Source organism: Netta rufina (genome assembly GCF_964035555.1).
Source record: "Netta rufina genome assembly, chromosome: 7".
Taxonomy (NCBI): domain Eukaryota; kingdom Metazoa; phylum Chordata; class Aves; order Anseriformes; family Anatidae; genus Netta; species Netta rufina.
In genome coordinates this window covers 11,388,607-11,413,469 of record NC_140130.1, presented here as the reverse complement: position 1 = coordinate 11,413,469, position 24,863 = coordinate 11,388,607, and the positions used below count along the sequence as shown (strand labels likewise).

At 37.4% G+C, this 24,863-nt stretch overlaps 1 protein-coding gene across 1 annotated transcript; it reads right to left on the bottom strand.

Annotated features, from left to right (window-relative positions):
* Positions 1–1,685: 1,685 nt before the first annotated feature.
* LOC311211664 (rap1 GTPase-GDP dissociation stimulator 1-like) lies at positions 1,686–23,554 on the bottom strand (the record flags this gene model as incomplete). The annotated part of the gene is made up of 12 exons (XM_084290563.1): positions 23,507–23,554; positions 20,469–20,586; positions 20,171–20,296; positions 18,014–18,142; positions 16,903–17,028; positions 16,156–16,299; positions 12,101–12,235; positions 9,110–9,235; positions 5,420–5,559; positions 4,384–4,510; positions 3,193–3,321; positions 1,686–1,819 (listed from the first exon to the last, which is right to left on the bottom strand). The coding sequence occupies exons 3-12, from the start codon at positions 20,289–20,291 to the stop codon at positions 1,686–1,688; spliced, it is 1,311 nt and encodes a 436-aa protein (XP_084146689.1). The 5' UTR covers positions 20,292–20,296; positions 20,469–20,586; positions 23,507–23,554.
* Positions 23,555–24,863: the final 1,309 nt, after the last annotated feature.

The window sequence follows — 24,863 nt, the reverse complement described above, 5'->3', positions numbered from 1 at the left end:
CTTACTGCATTTAAAAAAAATGCTTTGAATATTTAGGCAGTATGGATATATTATTTTAAAATAATATATACAATAGATACTGTAGAATGTTAAGGCTGGATCATTTTTAATAAATATGACAACTTAGATGCAGCTATTTTGAGGGGGTGTGTGTGTATATATATGTTTGTAATAACCCTGATATATTTCATCCTAATGGCTGGTTTAGGCACAAGCACATATCTTATTCTCAAATTGAGATTGGATGAAGCTGTTTTATTTTTGACACTGGAGAGATGCAGGATGCCCATATTGCTGTATACTTTAAGTTAGATGAAACTGGACACAGTTCAGCTCAAGTTTTTCTTTTCTCACTATGTAATCAAAAACTTGCTTGTTACTGGGTGACTTGTCTAGGATGGTTTTGTGAAGTTCCCTTTTTCAGTAATCCTGGAATTGGAATCTGGTGGCGTGGATCAGTTACTAATATAATGGACTAAATAGTGGTAGTGAGTTTTCCAAGTGTGAAAGCTTTTACAGGAACAAAAGTTGTAACATTTTTTTCACAGACAATGTGTTACTGCTGGATTAAAAAAGTCATTGTTCCCTAGCTTTTCAGTTTCCACCACTACCCTATTGATGAATTCGGTCACCTGGATCTTGGCGATGTGACACTGCAACCTACTTACAACTATTTCATAAAGTTCCTGTAAGGACAAGCTGTGGAGTAGATCCTGGTCTTACTATTTTTTTAATCAGGTGACTTTTTAAACTTGAACAATTCTTACAGAAATGTTCAGAGACATTTGTTTTACTATGATTTACTATTATTTGTAGTTAAGCCTAGGTTCTCTTACTGGAGATGGCTTACTGACATGCTGGCCACCTTTGAATCTTCATATGTGCCCACTTGTCACTTCTAACTTCTAGCTTTAATTTGTATCTTGTCCAAGTACTGTCTGGACATTAACTGCAGTTTACTGCAAACGTTAATTTTACAGCAAATCATGCCCAGTTACAAGAGCTGCAACTCTGAATGTAGGATGAGACCTCAGATGCTTAGTAATATAGATTGTGATATTAGCAGGTGTAAATTCTGTGATGAGCTTTAAAAGCATAAATTAAAATGTGGAAGGGGAAGGAAAGGTGGTTTAAAGGTACAGCCTTATGGGGAGTTCTGAAATTTCCAGTTAACAGCTGGGTACACAGATTGATTCACAGTGCGCAGGAGTTGAAATGGTCCAATTAGCCTTTTGCATTATTTAATCAACAGCTCACATCTAATCGAAAGCACTGTTGTTTTGGGTTGCATGATACAAGCTTTAGGTTTTTACAGCGATTTTAAATTCCTATTGATTTTAAAAAATTAAAGTTGCAATTGATTCCCTGATTTGACAAAACCAAGCAGCTTATGTGTATTAGAGATGGTAATTACCTTTTGTCTCTCAGGTAATGTTTTCTAAGACCACTTGTTTGACAGGATTTATTCCTACTGCAGTGTTAGTAGCTCAGTAAAGAGCAGCAGTGATACAGGTATCTGTAGGCCAAATTTTTGTACGCGTAGTTTTAAAAGCAGGAGCTGTACCTGGGCTTTAATAGCATTGGTTGTACAGCAGCATGACAAATGCAAGGTAGTGTTGGCCAAGCTGGCACTTTATTGCATTTGCCTCAGCAGCAGCACAGGTTGCTCTGGGTTGGAAGGGAGGCTAGTGGGGTGGCTCTCCCTTCAAAACCTGTAACGTTGCAGCAGCTTCCTTGACCACATTTGCGTTGCTGTGACTGCAGAGTTGTTTGAGGGTTTCTTTAATCTTGTCCTCTTCTATTTCTTGTCTCAGATCACCTGAATGGGAGATTAAATGCTGAGTTTTAGTGACATACCATGTCATAATGGTTCCTGACAATTGTTGCAACATACAGATTTGGAGCATTCGCTGTGTAAAATGAGCTGCTTTACAGTAGACTACTTCAGTTGGAAGGGATTTTTAAAGATCATCTAGTCCAACTGCCTAACCTCTTGAGGGCTAGCTGAAAGTTAAAGCATGTTATTCAGGACCTTATCCAAACTCCTGTTGAACACTGACAGACTTGGGCGTCAACCATCTCTGTGGGCAGCCTGTTCCAGCATTTGGCCACCCTCACTGTACGAATTTTTCCCTAATATTACTTAAATGTGTTTCTCTCAATAGGTATTCTTTAAACCTTTGAAAATGTTGAACAGGTTAAGACTTTTTTCTTCTCCATTTGTCTTCCAAGAACTGATTGAACAAAAGAAAAGTACTTTGAAAATACAATATAGGCTGTGTGCTCCAGCTTTTTTGCCCGTGTGCCTTCTTAGCCTTTCATGAAATACACCTCTGGCAAAAGTCGTACAAATCAGATTTGTTGTGTGAATACTGCACAGTTGCACTGAAGGATGTAAGTGGTTAGTCCTGTGAGATACCTGTGACTACAAGGGGAAGAAGTGGAGTGCATTGCAAAATCCAGCTTGCCTGACGATAAAGGGCAGCTCCAGGATTTGAAAAGCAGCTCTCTTGTCTTTGCCTAAGCACAGTCATTGCTTTTGGTAACCATGGTTTATGTATAAAGACACGGTGAGTTGTGGCATGAGGCCACACCATGCTTACAGGAGCAGTCTGATCTTTCAGGAAGAATTTTAAATCTTCCCTAACCACAGAGAGAGAGAAACTGAAAACAGATCCTTCAGACATTTTACTAAAAGCTGCTATGCATTTAATCCAGCACTGCTAAAGATACTGTTTTATCTCAGCTCTGATTTGCCTACAGCATACGCAGGACAAATGTGTGCTTGCCTGTGTAAGATGATGCAGACAGCTTATTTCTTTGAACACAAAAATGCTATGGTGTAGGCAAAACCTGGGACTGCCAGACATTTGTATGTGGTTGTGGTGATTTTGGACAAAGATGCCTATATTTTAAGGCTCTTATTTTGCTTTTCAGGGCGTGATTATGCCACTAACTGTCACTGGAAATAAAGATTTTTTTTTTTTTAATTTACATAGCTAATGGTTTAATCTACTTTTCCTGAAGAAAAAACACGAGTGGGATTTTTACTGATAAGTAAAGAATGAACCTCTTTAATCTTCACTGTTCACTGACTGCAACATCACAAGTGGTACATTTCAGCGACATAAAATGCATGTTTTCATCACAAACATCCATCCTTTCATCACAGACTACTTAAAATGAAATTACCTGAATTAAGAAGACTGCACAAAAGACTCATTGAATTATATTTAACCTCAGGAGTTGTATTATCATCTTGTAGAAGTCTGTGTAAGCTTTGTACTAGCTGTGATTCCTTAAAAGATGCTTCAAGGGTATCTGAAAAATAAGTAAACAAATACCTGAGCTCTTATGTAAAAAGATGGTGAGAAGAGTGTTACAAAGAGTGAATGTGCTTTTCTTTTTATTTTTTTTTTTAAACAAAATTCCTGACTGGCTTCATTTAAAATGAGTTACATATACAAGGATGACTTGAGCATCTTGTCTATACTGGGGGTTTTCTGTATGATTTCCTATAGACTGTTTTTTTCAGTAGGCTCATTCTGTAAGATGGAACCCTATATAACATACACACTACAAAATAAACCCATAATACATAAACCCATACAGTCTTAATGATCAGAGCTAGCTCATTTAAATTGCACACATGAGTCTGAAAGGCTTAATTGTGGGCTAAGCATGAAAATGGGCTCTTCCCTGTCTTGCTTTCTTGTTGATAGAAAAAAAATCCAAACTTAAAGTTGACTTGCAATTTCTTTTGATGTGTGTAAATTTGTGGTGGCTGTCTTTATTGTAATAAATTGTGATCATATTTAAAAATCTATACAGGACAAACCTGAAAAGCAGTTGTACTCAATCTCTGAAAATCTAGCTCACTAGAAGCGTTTACAGCATTTATTCTTATCTGTTTCATTTGCATATTCCATAAGCTCCTTTTTTCGATGTTTTTTTTTTTTTTTTTTTTACTTCATTCAAGTGTCTGTCTTCTGAATGTTATTTCCTCTTATTTACAGTCGTCACTGACCATTCAAGTCCATAGCTTGTCCCTGTCTAATTCTGTCTACATTTAAATCTTTTCTCATCGTTTTCTCTAGCCCTCATTGTTATTTCCATTTTGTGTTTCTGTAGGTTTCTAGGGTCGTACAGCACTCAGCAGATTATCCTGTCCACACAACCTGATTATTTTACTTGGCCAAAAAGCATTCAGGCAATTCCTGAATTCTGGGGGTCTTGTTTACTGGATGGGTCACTTCCTTTATTTGATGGTTAAGAGCTAAATCTAGACCATAATGCTTTTTCTTGCATATGAAATTAACAGCATGAGCATTTCTTAACTGTGCAAGATCTTCATATTAATAAACGCTTTTAGATGAAAAATACCTAAATCAATAGCAGACGCTATTGCCAAGGCATTCAGAGCCTCATTCTGCAGGGCAGCGTGTTCACTTGTAGTCATGGAAACCAGATGCTTCACTCCTTGTGCCTCCTGCACTGCTTTGACCACTTCCTGTTAAAGCAAAGGTAAAATATCACAGATTGAAATCTGAGCTATGAATGAAGTAGAATGAAAAGGGAAATTGCACTCTCTCTTCAGTCTCTGAATAGATGGAAATGATTTGCATGCTTCAATACAAGGTCATGGTATTTGGAATGAATATATCCTGGGACTAGAAAACTCTTTTTGGCACTAGTCATGTGTCTGCCTAAGGCTGGTCTAATTTACTTGGAATATTGGTACTTACAATTATGTGTATAAGGTGTTTGTGCAGGTGTATATATGGTCTCTTAAGAATTTTAGTTTGAACTTTGATTCTTCATTTAAATCTTCAAACCAGCAAAGGTTTGGTTTTACTCTGTCAAAGCCTTTGCAGGTAGTATCTACTCCATTGAAACTTCAGAGTAAAGTACATTTGGGATGTCTATGTATAATGGCATGATTTACAAAAAACAGAAGCCTGTTCTAATATAATATGCTAGTAGATCCAGATCACACTGGATTCATCCATCAGTAGGTAGATAAGTGAGCTCTTTGGAACTCCTGAGAGATTGGCATGCAGGATAGGTCTGGGTTATCTTTTATAATTTTAATTTTATGATTGAAACTAATTTATTTATGGAAATAGAAAAGCTTTGCCTGCCTAGCATTTGTCAAGCCTTAAGAGGGGTAAAAGTCAACAAGTCACAGCAGATAACCATGTTGCTTGTTTCAGTGTGATATTTAGTTACAGAGAGCACTGCTTTCCTACTCCCCTCTCTTCAATTGATACTGAGGCAGACTAGAGGCATTTTACCAAAAACTTTCCTGTTTTTAATTATATAGCTGTACATACAGTTTAGCATTTAACCCCTTGCTATATGGACAAGCTTTAAAAATAGGAGACAGATAAGGTAGGAACATCAGACCAATTACTCATACTTGGGATCTGTTGTGACGCACGATTGATGCTAGCAGCCGATTTGCTTCTCCATGAACGCCGGCATGGTCCTTAACATCACACCACTGCACAAGTCTGTTGAGCAGCATGGGGTCTTGGCCCAAGATTTCAGCCGCATCAGCTGAAGAGAAAAGCATCATTGGGAGACATTTAAAATCTTAGTCTTTGTCACTGAAATGTGAATGTAAAGGTAACAAAGGATACTGAGCTCCATCCTGTGGTCTGAGCTGTAACTAAAGGATTGGACTTGTGTGATCTTGGATATCTTTGCTTGGGGAATGCCAGTTGTTTCAGGGCACTGCTTGGAGGTAAAGAACAAATTAAGCTGTTCCTTTAAAGCTAGCATTTTCATAGGCCTCTGAAGCAGGGATTAAAATGAGGAGTTTCAGATCTTTGAAAGCAAATTTTATGTTGCTATATTAAAATCTTCACATGAGGGCTGTCTCTTTCCCTTTGTTTCTTGTACTTGCTCTTTGAGCCCTGTATGAATGTAATCATGGGCTTTTTGGAGCCTGTTCTTGCCATTTCGGTGCTCTCAGTAATGGCCATAATTACTGTTGGTAGCATGTGGGAAACCAGTCCTTGGTACAGGATTGCAGCATGTCTGTAATTACATTCTCAAGTCAACGTGTTGAACTATGTATTAAACACCATTAAAATTTCCCTCAAGTTTGAAGGAATGCGTTAATTTACTTTCCACTGTGCTTCAGGAATAGTATCTCAGGACTTGCCCAAAGTATTAATCTATATGGTTGACACAGAGAAAACAAACAAAACTCCTCACTAAATAACCTTTGGGAAGTAAAACTCCAAAGTGATGCTGTAACTTAAGATTTGTACCACTACAGGAAAGTAATCCCCAAACTCAGTAGTTTGAACTTCCCCAAAAGTTCAGTAGCAAAAGAAACTACTTGCGTGGAAGATGCAGTCTTGATATTGCTTTGGTCTAATGCAGGATTCTGTACAAATCTTACTGTAGTTTCATAATGCACCTTTAAAGTGTTATGGCTCAAAAGTGACTAGGTGGCAGAAAATGATTTCCAAAGCAAAGGAAAATGTAGATTTGAAAGTGCTGAGAACTGTGAAATATACTTTTAAAATCAGATAAGCAGGGGGTGAGCTCAGAATATCCTGTTCATTTGGAAGCAGATTCAGAAAGGTAAAAGTGTTGGGAGAAGTCTCCAGGGTTTTCAGAAGCTGAGAAACTTGTTTCTTGGAGCTTTCCTGAGGCAAACAAGGCTTGAGGAAGAATTAAAGTTAATGCATCTAGAACAACAGAAATAGGTTTGGCCAATGATACCCTGCTCTGGTTTCTTTACCTGTCCCTTTCTGTGTGTATTGTATTTGCTTTGGGATATTCTGAAAAGTGTTAAACAAGAGAGTGCAAGAGGTCAATGTCAACAAACCACGTGACTACTCTGGGTATTTTGCAGAAATTTTAAGTCAAACTATACTTTTTTCTGTTTTCGGGAGATGGACAAAGAAGGATAGACACTTCCTTGGTTTCTGTCCAGTACCCAACAGAACAATCCACAGGTCAAAATCCTGTAACGATGTGGGAGCTTCTAGCCTAGTTGAATGTGTTTGTTTTGAGGTAAGTTGCATGTTGCACAATAACCTCCTCTGACAGAAAGGCTTTGTTTCTAGGTCAGATGTCACATGTTAGTCTGAGAAGATCATGGTAATCCAGTTTAGTCTAGAAAGCTGACAGAGGTAAGAGGGTGTCAAATGGAACCAGTTCAAGGGGTTTGCTTAAAAAGGGATCTTGACCCAGTTCACCAGAGACTTCCTGATGTCTGCCAGCTCTTTGAGACAAAGACCAGAAGGAACTCTTAGCTTATAAAATGCCAAACTTCAATTGTGCATATAACTGAACTTTAATTTGAGCTGAAGGTCCTTTGGCTGTGTAGTGAGGTGCACAAATTCTGTTGCTGTTCTGAAGCAAAGTGAAAAAACATTGCTAACACTTCAGCGTGATGAAGCTGACAGAGCTAAGTGCATTTTTTTGTAGTTAGAAAGAAACCTTCCTTTTCTGTTCTATTTTATAGGTCTCAGCATGCCTGGTGATTGTCAGAGTAATGAATTTACACTAGATAATGCAATTAACTAATATAAGTAGCTAATTTAGTGTGGACTTGTTAGTAGATGTGTATTCACAAGCATTTCAGGCTGAGTTAATTAAGGACAATGTTAGCTCATGGGTAAACAATAGAAAGCAATTAAAGGTGGGAGAAATGTGTGCTCATAGGCATAAACGGGTAAACATTGAATAATCTTCTAAATCTTCTTCTACTCAGCACTTTGACATCTGTGTTGTTTCAGATTCAGAAGTTGTACCATTTTGTGCCAAATTTTGACTTCGTATCAGGGCTGAAAATAGCATTGAGTGTGGGAGAAAAGAAAGGATTTGTTAATATAGATCTATGTTATTCTAATGTCTCAATTTTAAAAGATAAATGGTCTCTCACGATCCAGAAATCCTGTTGTCGCTTCAGAGAAATGACATTTTAATGACCTCCTTCAAAGCATGAGAGGAAGAAGACGGGAAGTTTCTGACCATGGTGAAATATAAGTGGAAACAGCTTTTTACTGGACTGGAATGGGTTCAAACCAATGAGTGCTAGATCTGAATTTGATGCATGTTCATTTGAAAAATGATGCAAGTAGCTGTCAAATTAGAGTGTGGAGAGGGCAGTGATGTAAGGGAATGCAATGTGAAGTACAGCAGAGCGTGCTTGTTTCTGCTCTTTCATATTGTCATGGATTTGTGGTTGTAACTGTTCTGTACCAGAAGTCAGTTCCCATTGCAAAATGGCTACAACTTTTCTGATTCTGTTTTTGACTTTTTGTTCCTGCACATCAGGATGGTCTATAGTGATCAGTATGGTAGAGCAGCTGCTTTGGTGATTTGAGACAACTAGGGCATTTTTATCATAAAAACCCACAGCAACTTGTTTTCATATATCATTATATTCTGCTTAGAAGCTGAATAAATCAAAGAATTGGGACATGGTACTAGATCTTAACGTAATTCCAAGGTTTTGTGCCTAAATGGTGCACTTTGCATGTAATTACATTTTGAGAAGCATTGAGTCTCATTGCCTTTGCATGCCTGTCTATGCAAAACTAAATGATGTGACATGTGAAGTAGATAATCCCATATTTCAATGGTTAAAGTAAATGCAACATTTGAGCCTTACTGAGATAAACCTGGGAACGTGTATGGAGACTGTTAGTAATAGAAACTCATTTCTTCTGCCTCTCCAAACCTCAGCTCCTTTTGATCCTTTATATTGCCCAATTCTTCTATTCATTTGCTTTCTTGCTGTTTGGCATTATAAATCCTTATTTTGACTCCTTTCCATCATACTCAGGCTTTGCTCATATGTGTCCAGTGGAAAGCATCTTTCTTTAGGCTTTTGCCATTTCTCCCTTACTACTGCAGATTCTTCTGTTTGATTTGCTTCTCATCTACTTCAGAGGCTGGCTAAGGGCATGGTGGGAGGGCTTGTAGCCTTGAGCAATGGCCTCTGTTGGAACTTGTCCAGAGTGAGTGGAATTAGGTTAGCAGGATACTTAGCCTGGCCTCTACATGCACATCTGTTGTCTTGTGGGGGAAGGGAAGGAGAGGAATGTGTAGCTGACATCAGGAAACATTAGCAATTCCCTACCTTGACCATCTGCTAGCATCCGTAGTGTTCCCAGAAGTTTAAACTGCACAGGAGGCATCTCTGACCTTAGAAGCACCTGAATCCGTTCTGCCACACCTTCCTCCAGCATTTGAACCTTGTTAACAACTAGAAAATGGAACCGAGGGGGAAAAAAAAGAGACTTTAATGTGAAGCTCACTAACTGTAGGAGCATCTGAAGGTATAGATAGGATATAATTGTTCTGAATTTTGTGTTCCATTATGCTCTTAGCAAAAGGGTCCAACTCATTGGAGTACTTGGATGAAATCAGGACAACCCAACCATTTAGGTGTGTTTTTTGAGCTAAAAGTTTTTAGGCAGTGCTGTTAGAATATTTGGGGTACTTTTGATCTCAACTCTGTCTAGAATACAGTATATAACAGGATAAACACAGCATTGTTGTTTCCCTCAGTTTTCTAGTTGTTATAGATTATTCACCTACTCACCCACCCCTATGAGCAAGATTTTCCTGTGCTTGCTCATCTTGAACTGGGTGGCAGAAATGACTCAATCTTATTTCTTGAGACTGACATTTTTTGTATTTGAGCTCACCAATCCTCTGTTGCTCACACCTTTGTTTTTGTGCCTTCCTCTCCCAAATCTTGCATCTTTACTCCAGTCATTAGTGCAGTAATCCCTGGTAATGATCAGACAGTTGTCTGGAAGGAGTCCTAATGCTGCTTAACTGTGCTACCAAAAGCTGCTTCGTCCAGAGCAATTTTCCTCCAGTCTTCTGCATGCCTTTTAGGAGGAGGGATGGATGACAGTGAAATTAGGAAGATGTCTGTTCTGTCTTACCTTCTGTTGGGCAAACTGAGAAGCAGGCACTTTTAAATAACTTGTTCTTAATGTGCATGTTTTTCAGTGGTAGACTGACTCTAGTCACTAAAGCATAATGATTTTATTTCTTTTACAGTTTTAAGATCACTATTTGAATTAACTCAAGACCTCCCCTGTGCACATTTGCAAATGTTGGCCTTTATTTATTTTTTTCTCTTTTATGATTTGTTTAGACTTGCACTCAGGTGTTTTTTTTCCAGGTAGTAGGCTGCATATTGTTGAAAGTGATGGAGTTTGTGTATTGATGAAAATGATGTATTCTTGTGAAAAAGTGTTTTGTAGCTTTAATATATATATATATTATATAAATATAATATATAATAAATATAAATAATATATAAATATATAAAATAAATATAAATAAATATATAATAAATATAAAAATATATAAATATAATACATATATATATATTTATATATATATATATCTAGGTGATGAGGAAAAACACAGTTTAGGAACAGCATTTTGAAATCTAAGTTATGCATTGCTCAATTACAGCTATTTTAAATAATGCCTATTATGTTTTGCTTGCTTTTTTATTAAATACTTCCACTTCTTTAGTTGATCTTTTATGTTTACACAGACCTCATGAGTTGTGTCTGCAGGTTTCATTTTTGTTTTTCTCCTAGTTTGACATCTTGTTGAAATTCTGTGGTAGAAACATAAAACTGGAAAGATCGAAGAGGTTTTGTGATAGACATTGAGCAGAACAGATAACAAAAAAAGAGGCCCCTTAGTGATCCACTGATATTTTATAATTCGGAATTCAGCCTGTTAAAGTGCAGCTGCAGAGAACATTAAGTCCTACCAGTACTATATGTATCAGGCAGTAATATAGGAGCGAAGTTGTAGGTTACATCCGTGGTCTTCCAGAGTTTTAGATTTATGATTTTTGCAAGATGAACTGTGTTCATTGCTCTGTTAAGAAACTCCCAAGGATAGGCTTAGCACTGTAAATACGTATCTGGATATATGCACATACAGCCAAGCTGCTTTTCGTTATCTTTTAAAAGCTGTGTTACGTTGTAAGTGATGTAAGGTAGCTTGCATGCATAGAAATCTCTGCATACACTACTAGCACCAAAAAGCAATTGCACAGGCCTCTATCTACTAATATGAACAGTGTTAGAAAACCTCTTTACAGAGAAATACAGAAGTGGTGAGAGGTTAATCATGTGGAATATGTTTATTGAAACACTGAATAGACAGATGTGGCTGACTCTTATGATGCAGAGAGTGTGGTAATACTATAGGCAAAACTAAGTTACCTGAGAGTGTATAAAAACAAGTTGAAATTGGATAAGTGAAGTTTTGAAGAGAGCTATCTGAAGGAAGAAGCAAGGGCTTCAAACACCTGGTACAAGGTGTATCAGGATTTAAAAGGAAGCAGTGGAAGCAAAGTAGTAAGTTTTCTTGTGGCGCTCTTGTTTATTCAAAGTAATGACTATATATGTAGAACTATTTACAAAACTAGGCCTGCTGGCTAGGCCTGCTGGCTAGCTTACATAGAAAATTCAGCAAACAGCTTCAAGTTTTTATTTTCAGAAAAGTGTCATTGTGCTCCTCTGAAGAGTGCTATACCACAGTGTAAGGACTGTGGTGCTGTTCTGTTAAGTCTCCAGGAAAATATTTTTTGTCTGAATTATGTTTTTGAGTGGAAGCAGTAGCACAAAATTTTCTGATACGGATTTACTGAAGATCACAAGTAAAATTTTTAAAGTGTTGTACAGGGCAAATTTACAATGAACATTGGCTTTATAGAAGAACAAGTTTATTAAAATAATAATTTTAAAAAATCTACCAAGTGTGATGGGAGCTCCACACAAAACTATGTATTTTAAGCTATAAGCCTGGTTCTGCATTATTATCTTAAACTGCTGTATGTTGTTAATAGGAAATAATATTAGCAGTTGGCAATGAGATTACAGTGTATTATATTTAGACCCTTCACGTAGCTGAAAAATCCTGATGAATTATGCAAAAATATGTCTCTGCAGGGGGAAAAAAGTCAATTGCCCCTCAGAATACATGACACTGGAAATGATGACTTGGACAGAGCTGCACAGATCTACATTAAATGATCCATCTTTACAAGGAATCACAGTAAGTCATTGATCTTCAAATTCTGTACCTGGGATAGCAAGGTTTCGAAGTGCGCTGAGTGCAGCATGTTGTACAGAGACATCCCCACTCTCCACATGTTTCTCCAAAAGGTCCAGAAGCTGATGTATGACTCCCACCTGTACCATTCGTATACAGTTGCCATCTAAAGAAGGAGGAGAAACCAAGCAGGTAGACAGGTGAGATGAGAAACTTAATCATGTGAATGAGGAATTCAGGGAGACTTTGCCTTGTCTGTCTCAATGTTTCGATGAGATTGAGACTGTAGCTTTTGCATTTTTGCATATTTTTTACAGTCTTCAATTCTCTAGAGCTGGAAGTGAGCTTCAGCTACTTGTGAACTGATTGTGAGATGCACACTCTAGTAAGACAGCTTGAGAATGCTTGCTAGAGCCAGTCAGTCAAATTAAAATCCATATCTTCTCCAATCAATTTCTTCCTCCACCACTGCTTGACTTTCCACTATATATATATGCACTACTATATATATATATATATAACTATACACACACATGTAATGGAATATTAGTGGCATTTTCCATTTCTCCACAGGATAGCTTTAATGCCTCATTTTGCTGTTCTACTGGTTTAAGAGACTATAGTGAGACCAGCTATCTTAGCTATCAATGGTGAGTCTGATTACTAGTTTTGTACTGCTATTACTCCTTGTATTCAGTACAATCATTAGATTTTTCTTACCTGTTCTGAGAAACACACTTTCTGAAATAAGTCTGCGTTGCACTCATGAAATTTGGAAAATCTCTATTGACCTAGAGAGTTCTTATCTATTCAAAGCTGGTGAAAGATTTATACTTTCCAGAGAATCACCATTTTGCACAGTAAGTGCTCCACAATTCTTTGTAAGTGCATTTCTGTATGTCTGTATAGTCTCCGTTTATTTTTGAGAACTCAGTCTGCAGTGATGAGAGGACTTTTGTTATCAGAACTTCCTTAGCTCTCCTTGATAGGAAATGAGAAGGTGCCTTCCCCTGAAGAGCTGATGGAAACTGTTACCCTCTGCATCTTTTGGAAGGAAGTGTTTTGAGGATGATATTTTTTGCAAATATTTTTCTGCATTTTATTATTTTGTGTAGTTAATCACACCGCAAGAGAAGCATTTTCTTGACACCAGTCAACATTCTGTTATTACCGTGTTATTACTGTGTGAATATTATTTGTTAGAAAATGGCAAAAATTGTGAATGCCATACAGGAAGACCGCATCTTCACCTGGGGTAAAGAGCTACCTGTGAAACTATGCAGTCTTGGTTGGTACAAATCAAGAATCTGTCCAGAAGTAGCTTTACTTGTTCCTCATAGTGCTAGCTGCATGTCTAAGATTTTTTTTTTTTAATTTACCACTTAAATGGCCATATGTAGTAGTTTTAACATCTGTGCTTGTTTGAATATTATTTCTGCCCCAAAGTAGTAAAAACTCCTCTGTGTTCTCTTTTGAACAAGCCAGTTCTTTTAGCATTTTTACTGCTGTTGCATTTGAGTTAGTGGCATATTTTTCCCCCTGTATTTCTGCATATGTTAAATAAGAAAGTCAAATGTGTATAGAATGAGGGGACATTTTCATGAGAAAACTGTCATTCTGTGAAATAGTTCAAATTTTACTCGTGCAAGAATCTTTTGATAAGTGTTTTATGTCTACATTCTCTAAAGGTGATCTTTTTGCTTGTGATTATTCAAACGTTCTGGTCCTAATCTTTGGAGGTTAGAGTATATAAGAAAAGTTGCCTAGCCTTCTTTAGGAATGATTGTCTGAGAATAGACTGTTGTGTCCTGAGAAAATTCTACAGGCAAAATACTTTGATCTTCATATAGACTAACCTTAAATGAACTTAATTTCCCTCCTCCCCCACCTTTCACACCAAAGAATGGCAGAGCATTTTTTTTTACCCTCTTGTAAAGTGCAAATAGGCAGAACCCATTAGTTGGCTTCCTTGCTTCAATTGTCACAGAGCTCCAAATTGGTTCTCTCCTATGGATTTTTGCCTTGGATGGCAGCAGAACCTTGAATTTAATGGCTCATAGTTAAACTCTGCTAGGAACAGACACTTTCATAGCTGCAAAAGCTGTCATCTTTTCACTGCCTCAGAAGTCATTTGATGCTGAGATCAGATTTCCATAGGATTTCTTTTCTTAGATTAAAGGCACAAACTGGGGCCTGAAAAGGATTATTCATTTATTCCACATGAAATATCTAATAGGGTTGTGGGGGAGATGGAGGGAGAAGAGGGAGTGACAAAGCAAGCCATTCAGCTGGCTAAGCCAGAGATAGCAAGTCTAAAGGCACGGAGGGCATTTCTGTGGCCTTCGTGGGCAGCCGTGCACAAAGGCTGCTTCAGAGCTAGGTAAGAGACAATGAAGAAAGGAAGGCTAGAAAGGATGTGGGGGAAGGCGAGGAGAAATGCATGTGATACTGTCACATCGTTTTTCTGAAGTGAGCTGTCTTGCTTAACTATTCAGAAAGATCTCAGGGAATCCTTACTGAAAATTAAGTTAATGGAGAAAGTTAGGAATTGTTCAAAAAAAGAGTTTCTTTTTGTTAATTAAGCTTGAACCTATCACAGCATCTGTCAATGAGAAAGGAATGGACAGAAAACAGAGTTTCTTCTGCTGACCGATTCAGCACAGCATGTCTCCCAAGCATCTCTTTATGAGAGTCTCTCTGTGTTTCTCTCTGCATAGTATTAAGGCTCGTTGCTCTCTATAATAGGAAAGTGTGAAAGATAAAAATGGCTTATATTGAGATTCCTTTTTTTCCCCTGATGTCTGAGTAATCCCCTCCCCACTTCCCAAAGTGACTTAAAGTTCCTCAAATTATTTCAATATCCTTAGTCTCTGTTACTTAAAGGTATGCAAGTTTCTAGTTTGCAGAAAAACAAGGTTATAGTTTCAGAGGCATGAGGCAATAAAATCTAACAGTGTCGTTCTTCACTCACAAACAGTGGCTTTCTAGCTTTGATGGGCAGAGAAAAAGCAACCTTACCATTAGTTTTGTAAAATTAGCAAAAGCCAGTGTTCCTGACTCTGTCGCTGCATATGTTTGGATATGAGGCAGTTAACAGCATTCTGGGAGATAATGCAAAATAAATACATAAAAATTCTTCATGGGTTTATCTAAGGCATGATAAATAGAGAATGTTAAAAGTACGTCTTGTGTCTACATCATAGTTACCCCAAAGTGAACTGTTCTGTTTGTCTTTGTTAGGGGACCAGAGAGGACATATGAATCAATAATGACTTGAAGGTTGTTGCTGTAGTTAATAATTTAAAATCTTTAAACTGATGATTACTTTGGAATTTGGTTGGTGGGGTACAGTGTAAGTGTCCAGTTCTTGAAGTTTGTTTTTTAATCTGTGTTGTCCAAAATACAATATAACAGGGCCACCTAAACTTAGGTGCATTAGGTGTCTTCAGCCTTTTTGTAGTGTTGCTCAAATCAGCTTAAAGACTGAGAGGAAAATCTACATCAGCAATGTGTGTAGCTTGGAATGATGATGTTCTTCCTTCTACGTAAATGTGCAATTTACATTACAAGGAAATTCTTACATTTCACTTGTTAATCCAAATGCTTCAAGTATTTAAGTAGGCTTGGGGTAGTGAATGAGGAAAGAGAGGTGGCACAGCACCATGTGAACATTTTAATCTGATGATTAGCTTTAAATTTAAAGCAGATTCTTGGCTCATCTTTGAAAGTAAAGTGTTAGAAGCTGGGTGTGTCTGACACAGCCATGGGTACAGCTACAGTGGCTCGAAGTTCTTGTACCTGCGCTTGCTTTCTGCACAGAAGCATTCACATTGTTATTAGATTGCTTGAGGTAGCATATGCATGATGCTTGAAGAGAAGCATTGCAACATGAGCACCAAGCTCCTATAAACACTGAAAAAATACAATGTCTGAGAATTCCCTTAAGGATTATGAAACAGGTTGCAGACGTGTCCCTGTTAAGCAAATGGAAGCAACCAAGCAGATGATGACAACACTTCTTCCAGGTGGACTTCCTGACATTTCTTTATGTATCTGGACTGTCAATATTCCATTATTTTATTTTACCTCCAAGAAGCAGAGAGACGATGAGATCTGATGCAGCCTTCACGATGCATGTATCTTCAGCTTGTGAATTGCCCTGGAGCCTCAGCAGGATGTCAGACAGCACCTCTTGCACACCTGCCTCCACCAACTGAACTTTTAGAGCATCTGTAAAGAACACAAAAGCACACTCGAAGTTTCTTGGGTCATATTTGAAGTTTCAAGCTAGGAAGCTAAATCTTTGAATTTAGGTCAGTCTCTTTCCAGGTGTGGTCATTTTTTTTTTGTGTGTTTCTTTGTTTATCAGACATCCTGGTGCTACGATGAAACCACAGGCAGGATGAGCAAAGCCAGTTATGAGTTTTCATCAGGTATCTAGATATTCTAGATGGATTCTTGTCAGTGCTTTTTACACTGCTGCTTAGAGTAGATATCTTCTGTATTTGGTTGTCAAGTTTTTGATACAAAAAGAAAAGACTTCAGTCTTTTGTTTACTCTGGTATTCTGTTGAGAAGTCATATTCTACCATGGTTCATATTCTACCAAAATAGAGTGGAAGGCTATTCTCTCCTGTCTGGATTTGCTGTCTCACCTATTAAGCTTCCAAGCCTTAATCAGGCTGGGATTTCACATGTTCTTGTGGTTTATTTCCATTGAAGGGATGACTAATTTCCAGTAGTAGGATCCCTCAGCAAATGCAGAACCCGGAGCTTAAGTTAAGCACCAGTATCCCTTTCTCCCCTCTTTCTTTCAAGCCAAAAGGAGCCTTACCATTTTCTGCAAGTGCTTGTAGGACCTCAAAGATGATTTCTAACCTTTCATGGTTCTCTGCTCTTCTCAATTGTTTCACCAGCTGTTCAGCAACCTTTGTCTTGCTTAGAGCTTCCTTAGCTGTATCTGCGTATATGATAAAGTCAGGATTTTGGTTCTGTATTTGATAAAATGTTAAAAGCGTATCTTCCTATAATCAGAAGTGACTAGATGTTACTTTGATTTTGAAAGCCTTTCCTGTTTTATTTATAAATACATATATAAATATTTTATATTTATTTATCCCTTTGAACAGCACTGAGACAGCAAAACTCTATTCCATCACTTTTATTACTCCGCATCTTTACTACTTTCATTGTTTTAATGCTTTTTTTTTTTTTTTTTTTTTTTTTTTTGTCTAATTTCTGTAGCTATGACTTCATAATAGCTGTGAAATTAATCCTGGCTTAATTCCTTATAAATTACTCTTATAAATCCATCTGCAGTATGATTATTTCATTTATCAAATTGGCATCTGCCACATGCCTGTTTGCTGTAGCAGTATATTTTCTGCCTTGATTAGATTAGATAGTTCTAATCTCACTGGGATCCTAACCATCTGCAAGATGATGATAACAGAGATCAAATATTTTAAAGCTTACTGTTCTTAGACATAAAACACATTTTAATAGAATATGGTATTATAGAATATGGTAAGAGATTTATAAAGGGAAGGCCTGGCTAGAAGATAGTGTGACATACCCCTTTCCTTGCCTCTCCCCTAAAGGCAGGAGGTAATTAAATTATAGAGTCAGACCGTATACAGTTTACAGTAGATGAAGTTATGCCATCTATACCTTTTTTCTAGAACAAAAAACAGTCTGCTGAAACTTAATTATTTTAATATTTATTAAATAATAATTGCTGATACTCCACGACAGAATAGTAACTTTCCCAACATGGGTGCTGTGGCCAGTTTCTTGTTATGTACCAGTAAGGGGAAATAACAAGCAAAACCCACCAAAACAAATAAAAAAGCCTACCACAGCTGTGGACATTCTGCATGTAAATGATAAGGCAATGATAGTGTGAAGTTGACATTTACCTGCAAGATACACAAGCATTTACTTACCAAGGTCTGCAAGATTGCATAAGGCCAATAGGTCAACGTGGACAAGTGGTTCGCTCTCTGCATAATCAGTCAATATTCGGACTAGTGATGAGATTACACCTACCTTCACCAGCTCTTCCTGAAGATCACCTGGTAATAGCATGCACAGAAGTTAAAGATGATTAAATAGGGGCCAATTAAATCAGTAAACAAGGTCAAACTGAGATTCTTTGCAGCAAGGTAATCTAGTTCGTTTTTACACTGTTACATTTCATACAGCTTTCATGTCATGGGTTCAGGCTAATGTGTGTGCATGGAAAATGCAGGTTCAGAACAGCTCTGCTAGACCTCCGGGTCTTAGTTTGAACTGAGTAATTAGGCCACTGTGAAAAATAAATAGATCAGGGCATCTTGACTAGTAGCACAAGTCAAGATGCCCTGCTGCTCAAGATGCTCAAGAATGAGCATCTTGACTAGTAGCACACCTTCTAGTGCAAATTCTGATGGACTGCATCACTTCATAACTATCTGAAAATTGAGTGAGAAATATACATTGGCTTATTTCTCTTGGGGAGCAGGAACTTGACCTGTATTATCCCATGGCTTCTTTCTGCCTAAAGGGCAGAGATATATAAGGGACTCGAACCTATGATAAGGCACAATCTAGTGACGACTCAGCTTTTGGGGATCACCAGTATTCTGAACTGTGTAGTATATGTCCACATACCTGTTCTTTGCATGTTGGTAATGATTATTTTTTGAGGAGAAAAACAAACAAACAACTTTGTGAAAGATGCTTCACAATACCCAGGCTGTTATAAGATACTACTGAGAAAGAGAGGTGGCTTTAGAGTTGATCTAGGAGTGTATCTTTTTTTTTTTTTTTTTTTTTTTTTTAATTGTTCTGAATGTAGGGAGCCTTGGAGTGCTTGGATTCAATGTACCTTTGGCATTTTTATAGGCTGAGCAAAGTCATCAGACAAGCATAAATCACTGTAGCTCAAGGGAAGTCAGTGAAGTACAGTAAGTTGAAATGAATTTGTTCATAGTTCTAATATATGAAGTACAGTTGTCTCTGTAGAATTACTGAGAAAATGGATAACTTCTTTCTTCTTTTTGTAGTTTGGTTTGCAGTGACTGAAGGCTTAATTTCTACAATAATTTTGAGAATGCCAAAAACTAAGATACAAAGTTGGTCAGTGGTAGTTGCTTACCATTACAACGACAGTGCTTTTGTAAGTGTCTTGCTGAGAGCTAGACTGCAACTCAGGTAGCAGCACGTATGACAATTACCAGGAAAAGCATCTGGGTGCTATTGTAGGATATGTAATTGTAATTCAATCAGGGAATCACTGATCTAATTTGCAGGGAGGTAGTAGAATCTATACCAGATACAGATTTTTTGCCTATCATGCTTGGATTTCATAGCAACAATGCAAGGAGGCAAACCCATGGTTCTCCAGACAAATCTACATGGGTCCACACTAGAAAAATAAGAGAATGTTGAGGGATATTGATAGTAGACACTGGGTGAAAAGCTCCATATTAACTCCAGGATGCCATAAATACTTTGGTCAGTCTGGGAAGTGAGGATTAAAAAATAATAATAATCTGTTGAGGCAATTAAGTGAAATGGGCTTAATTTTTGAGACCAGCATGCAAGCTGGTATACTGGCTTTATGGAAATCTTTGGAGCACAGAGATCTTCTATATGCAAAGAATGGTCTTTAATAAAGAACTAGATAATATCTCAGTATTTTTTTAATGTTTTTTCCTGACACACTTGAAAAAAAAACCAAACAACTGTTGCTTTATAAACACTTGGGAGAAGTCAAAGCCCTTTGGGATTTGGCCCCAAGGTAGTTCTGCTAAGCTGTTAAGGTATATATGAAGCTTTGCTACTCTTTAGTTGAAGAGTGGAACTATTCAGCCTCTGGTTTGAGGAAGATATATCACCTTGAAGTCAAAAATATAGGGGGAAATTCAGTTTAGGGTGTGTTTGGGATGAGTTCAGACTGGCATCTGTGAGCTGTATATACTGTATGAGTAACAGGAGCTTGAAGTGCATAGTGTGCTCAGGTCTCATGGAATAAAACATAGCTTATAATTCATAATAATGCCTTCTAAAAAATGTCTTGCAACTAGAAAAAAATTGAATTCTCTCAAGTAGTTACTTACGGTTATCATAACAGATACGGCCGATAGCCCGCCCAGCATGAAGAAGCATTTCTTGGTCTGTGCTTTCCAGCAAAGGTATCAAGGTCACAACCAAATCTGCTTCAATACACGGCTTCTTCATTTCATCTGAAAAGGTAAAGGAGAGGGACTGCTGTGTCTTTTGTCATGTTAAAATAAAATTATTGCAATTGCAAGACCAATAACTGGTAGCCATGAAACAAAATTAAGCAGTGGAAAAACAGCTAAGGTGCTGTAATATGCCTTGTAGTAACGCTGTACATACTAAAGTGCAACATACCATTCTTGGCTATCTCTGAAAGCACCTGGGCTGCTTTCACTGCACATCGTGGATTGCCTTTCAGGATTTTTGCCAAAGTTAGGAAGATCCCACTCTCTCTGAGTAGGCTGAAGGATCTCTGCTCTGTAATGATAGGAATATTAACACCTGCAGTAGGTTTGCAACTGTTTATTTACATGTTACTTTGTTTCCTAGACTTTTGAGTGGCTGTCTTTGGGATCCAAGTTGCTGCCTTAACAGGGTACTTAAGTCTGTCTCAGTCTAAATATACGGGAATGCTCATCTGCTTAAATTGCAACAAGTGTCTATCCAGCTGATTATTCTGCTTCATGCTGAATTGAAGCACAGGTGGCAAAGCAAAGAGGAAGACATTTTCATCTCTGACTATAAAAAGATACTTGCGTAAGGCATTGGAAGTTGTGGATTAAGATGCTATTCCTGATGTATTGCCTAGCCATTAATTTTGTAGGTAGGCACAATATCTTTTATTAGACCAGCAATTGGAACAGTCCATTCTCTCAGACTTTTTACATTAAAAGCATGTCTAGTTGTCCTTAAAGTAGTAAGTTACCATCTGCCAGGGCATTCAAATAAATGCAGGTTTATGTGATCTCAGGAGAACGCGCAGAGACCTTAGAGAAAGACTTTTACATAAGGATAATAAGAGCTACTTTTAAAATTCTTGTCTGGATAGTGGGTGTCTTAGCTCAGACCCTAGACAATTAAAATAAAACTTAAAGTCTGTTTCCTTGTTGTCGGTATCTGTGTGAGACTATTTACTGTAAGGCTGCACGTTTTATCGTCATGAAATGACTGATTGACTTTCTTGGTATAAGAATTAGAATATCTCTGATACTGTAGGTAACAAAGGGAATAACCAACCAGAGGATCCCATCTAACCTGCTTCTCTTTCAAAGCAGGTCAAAGTGACATTCTTCTATTTAGAAATGGGCCAAGTTGTATTATAGTAGAAAACCTACAATAAACAGTAATTTATTGTATAGAACTCCAGTGCTAGCCATTTATGTACACCTCATTATTTTGCTTTGACTACTACTACCCATATGATGTGTCTGTGTTATGCAACCCAGACACACTGATGCAGTTTTGAGATGTAGATCATTCCATTAATTTGCTTTTGTCTGGCTATCCCCTGGAGACCATTGAATTTTCTATTCACCTATTGATTTTTCTGTGTTTAAAAGGTAAAGGGTGCTTGAGTATATGTTTTCTAGATACACAGTTTCTTCTTATGTGGTTACATAAACCAGTTCTCTAATGCGGAAATGTCATTACAGCATCATTCCACAGTAATTTGGTAAAAGGTTAATAACAAGCTTTCTTAGAGCTAAGCCTTTATAAGAATTCAATCTAATATTTACAGAAGGGAGATTGAGTTCTGGCTTTGTATGTGAAAGCTGACATAACTGTAACTGTCAAGATGTATAGCATGGTATCTTCTCTACTTTATTTAGTACTAAAAGAAAGACTCTTTTGGTATAGGCAGATTTCCTCAGAACATTGCCAACATACTTGATTGCTGAAGCTGGATGCTGTCCTCTTCCTGGCCTGGAACACTGAGTGGGGCTGCAGTGATGTCTGTCTGCATTAAAAATTCACTGAATACTATTGCAAGCATTTGTCGTAACTACCAGTGTGGTCTTTTTGCAAAGCTATTTGCAAACAAGTAGTGTGTATGGCTTGTTTAGAGCTCTAGATCTCTAGTACAGAGCAGTCCTTGGATACCACTGAAGACCTCTCTGAGGTCTTCAGGAAGATCAGGAAGTCTGGTTAATGAGGAAAGACTGACATTTCGTGAAAGCCTGTGAAAAATCAGATCTTGTGAGCTGAAATCTCTTAAAGGGTTAGAGCCATGTTTGCCTTATTCTTCAGATTTTTGTAACTCTTACTTTCTATGGGCTCAAAGGGGTTTGTTCACATGTTGTGTGTGAAGCACGCTGCTGTACCAGCATGGCCAGATCACTATAGCCACTGAAGGAGGGAGAGCTACCGCACAAGTAAAACAAGCTCCCTCAGTGAAGAATAAACAGTTCTCAATTAACAAGTAATCAGCTCTTGACAGGCATGATTTCTGTCCCCTCAGATACTTAGTTTGCCTCTGCAAATAAGATGTCTGTGAGAAATTGAAAGGGCTTTTGGGCAGAATAGATTGGCAATATCTGTTTGTACAGCCCTGCGGAACAGCACTAGTAAGAAAAGTATAAACAGTTGTTGAGATGAGACTGGTGTTATTAATGGGATGGTCAAATAGAATAATGTCTGTAAATACCTAGGAACTTCTTTTTTGCTCTAATTTATTGGATTATTCGAATTGGTATTTGAAAAATTCATCAGTATTTTAGATAACACTTCAGGAACTTCAGTCTGTGTGCTTATTCGTATGAAAATTACTTCCAGAAGTCAATTTTGGTCATCTACATAATGATTACTGTGCTGTATTGTAGAATAACTAGCTGTAAACTTAAATATGTTCAGTAACAAATTCACTGCATTTTAAGCCCGTTACAGCTTTTTATATGACACAAATAATGGATTTTCTAGTTTAAGATGCCTGTTGTACCATTGAGATTAGTAATTTGAGTGATTAGAGTGATTTAGAGATATTTTTCTTCCAGATCTATTTCTTACAAATTTACCTTAATTGCTAATTAATCCTTGAAATGAGTTCTAGAGGTTAATGTGGTCTATACCTATATCTGAGCTAAGTGTTTCACAGTAATCAGTTTTTACCTATGTTCTGATAGGGTCACTCCACTTTTAATCGTAGGAGTTTGTAATAAGTAGAACATGAAATTTGGAATTTCTTTGTAGCTTGAGGTGTTTTAGGGGTCAGTAACTTTATCTGGTCAAAGGTAGGTTTGAGAGTAGGCAGAAAGAAAGGAAAATCATGAAACAGGTTGGGGAGATCTATAGCATCAGCAGCAGCCTCTTCTAATACAGGTTATCACAATAGATGAAAAGCTCTAGTGAATACTTCCACATTGTGTAAACAGTTAAAAAGCGATCAAGAGTGATACTTAGCTATCTTCAGTAAGAGCCAGGAGAATCCCATTTAGACTTTCAAGGATCTGGTCTTCAGCTTCTGTGTCATCTCCACAGAGCCCCAGGTACTCCAGGTGCTGACTCAGGGTTTCTAAACAGAAAGGGACGGAAAACTGTTGAGCCAGTATAAAAAAATACTTTTTTTTTTTCTTTTCTTTTCAGTGACTTCAGCTAACTATAAGCTCATCTTCTGAATTATTCAGGTCTAAATGTGCTCATTAAGTAACTCATTTCACCCAAAAGCATGTGGCAAAACTTTGGTTTACTTCTCATACAACACATAGCTCTTGTGCAGGCATAAACAGCAGAGAGAAATTCTGTCTGGAAAAATAAATTAACGTATAGTAACTGTGGTAGAGTTCGAGGGGGGGAGGAGAGAAATAGAGAACTGAAGTCAAACCTGTAATTTCAAAGTATCTTTTTTATAAAAATAATAGCACATGCAGTTCAACTAGCTGTATATCTACTCACTGATGATAGTGGGCAGTAGCAGGCATTAAAAGAATGCAGTAACTTCAGATAAAGTAAAGTAAAGTACATTTGTTACCGGCAGCCTTGGGCTTTAAAAACAAATCTACTATTTATATCAGTGCATTTAATATATTTTTATGGCCTTTTCTTCCATGAATTTGAAGATTTTTGTTTTCTTTTGCTTTTAATTGAGTCTCTAAACACTCTGTAAGTATTTTGCTGTTCAGCTATTTCAAGATTGCTTATGAATATATTGGAAGACACAGGTTCCAGAAAAGGTAACCTCTAATAACTGTGGCTTTCTATTATGAAAGCAATCTTTATTCTGCCCTTCAGGCTTCACCAGATAACCTTCTCTCACATCCAAAGATAGCTTCAATGATAACCTGATTGAAAGGTTTGTAGAAATCAAAAGGCATGGTTAACAGCATCTTTTTTATTCACCTTCTTGCCAGATCCTTAAAAATGTTTAGAGAGAGATTGAGCAACTGTCATATAGAATCTCTCCCATTTTATTAAAATTACTACACAAATATGTGCTCTACTGCAATCCCACAATTTACCTGTGCAGAGATCAGACTTCTGTACTTTAATTTCCTACGTTGTGTAACTGTGTTTGCCACACTTGCTGCTTTCCAAACTATTAATTCTGCAGTTGATTTAAAGGGCATTCTACACATCACAGTTAATGATTTGATTATTCATTATTTATTCTCTTATACACTCTGGGGAATGACATCCAGACCTGACAATTTGTTACCATTTGTTTTATTGATTAGCTCTAAATCAATCTTCTGCCCTTTCAGTCTGAAGATTTCTCCAACTACTTCCTGGAAACAAAAAGGACTTAAAGTGGTTGAA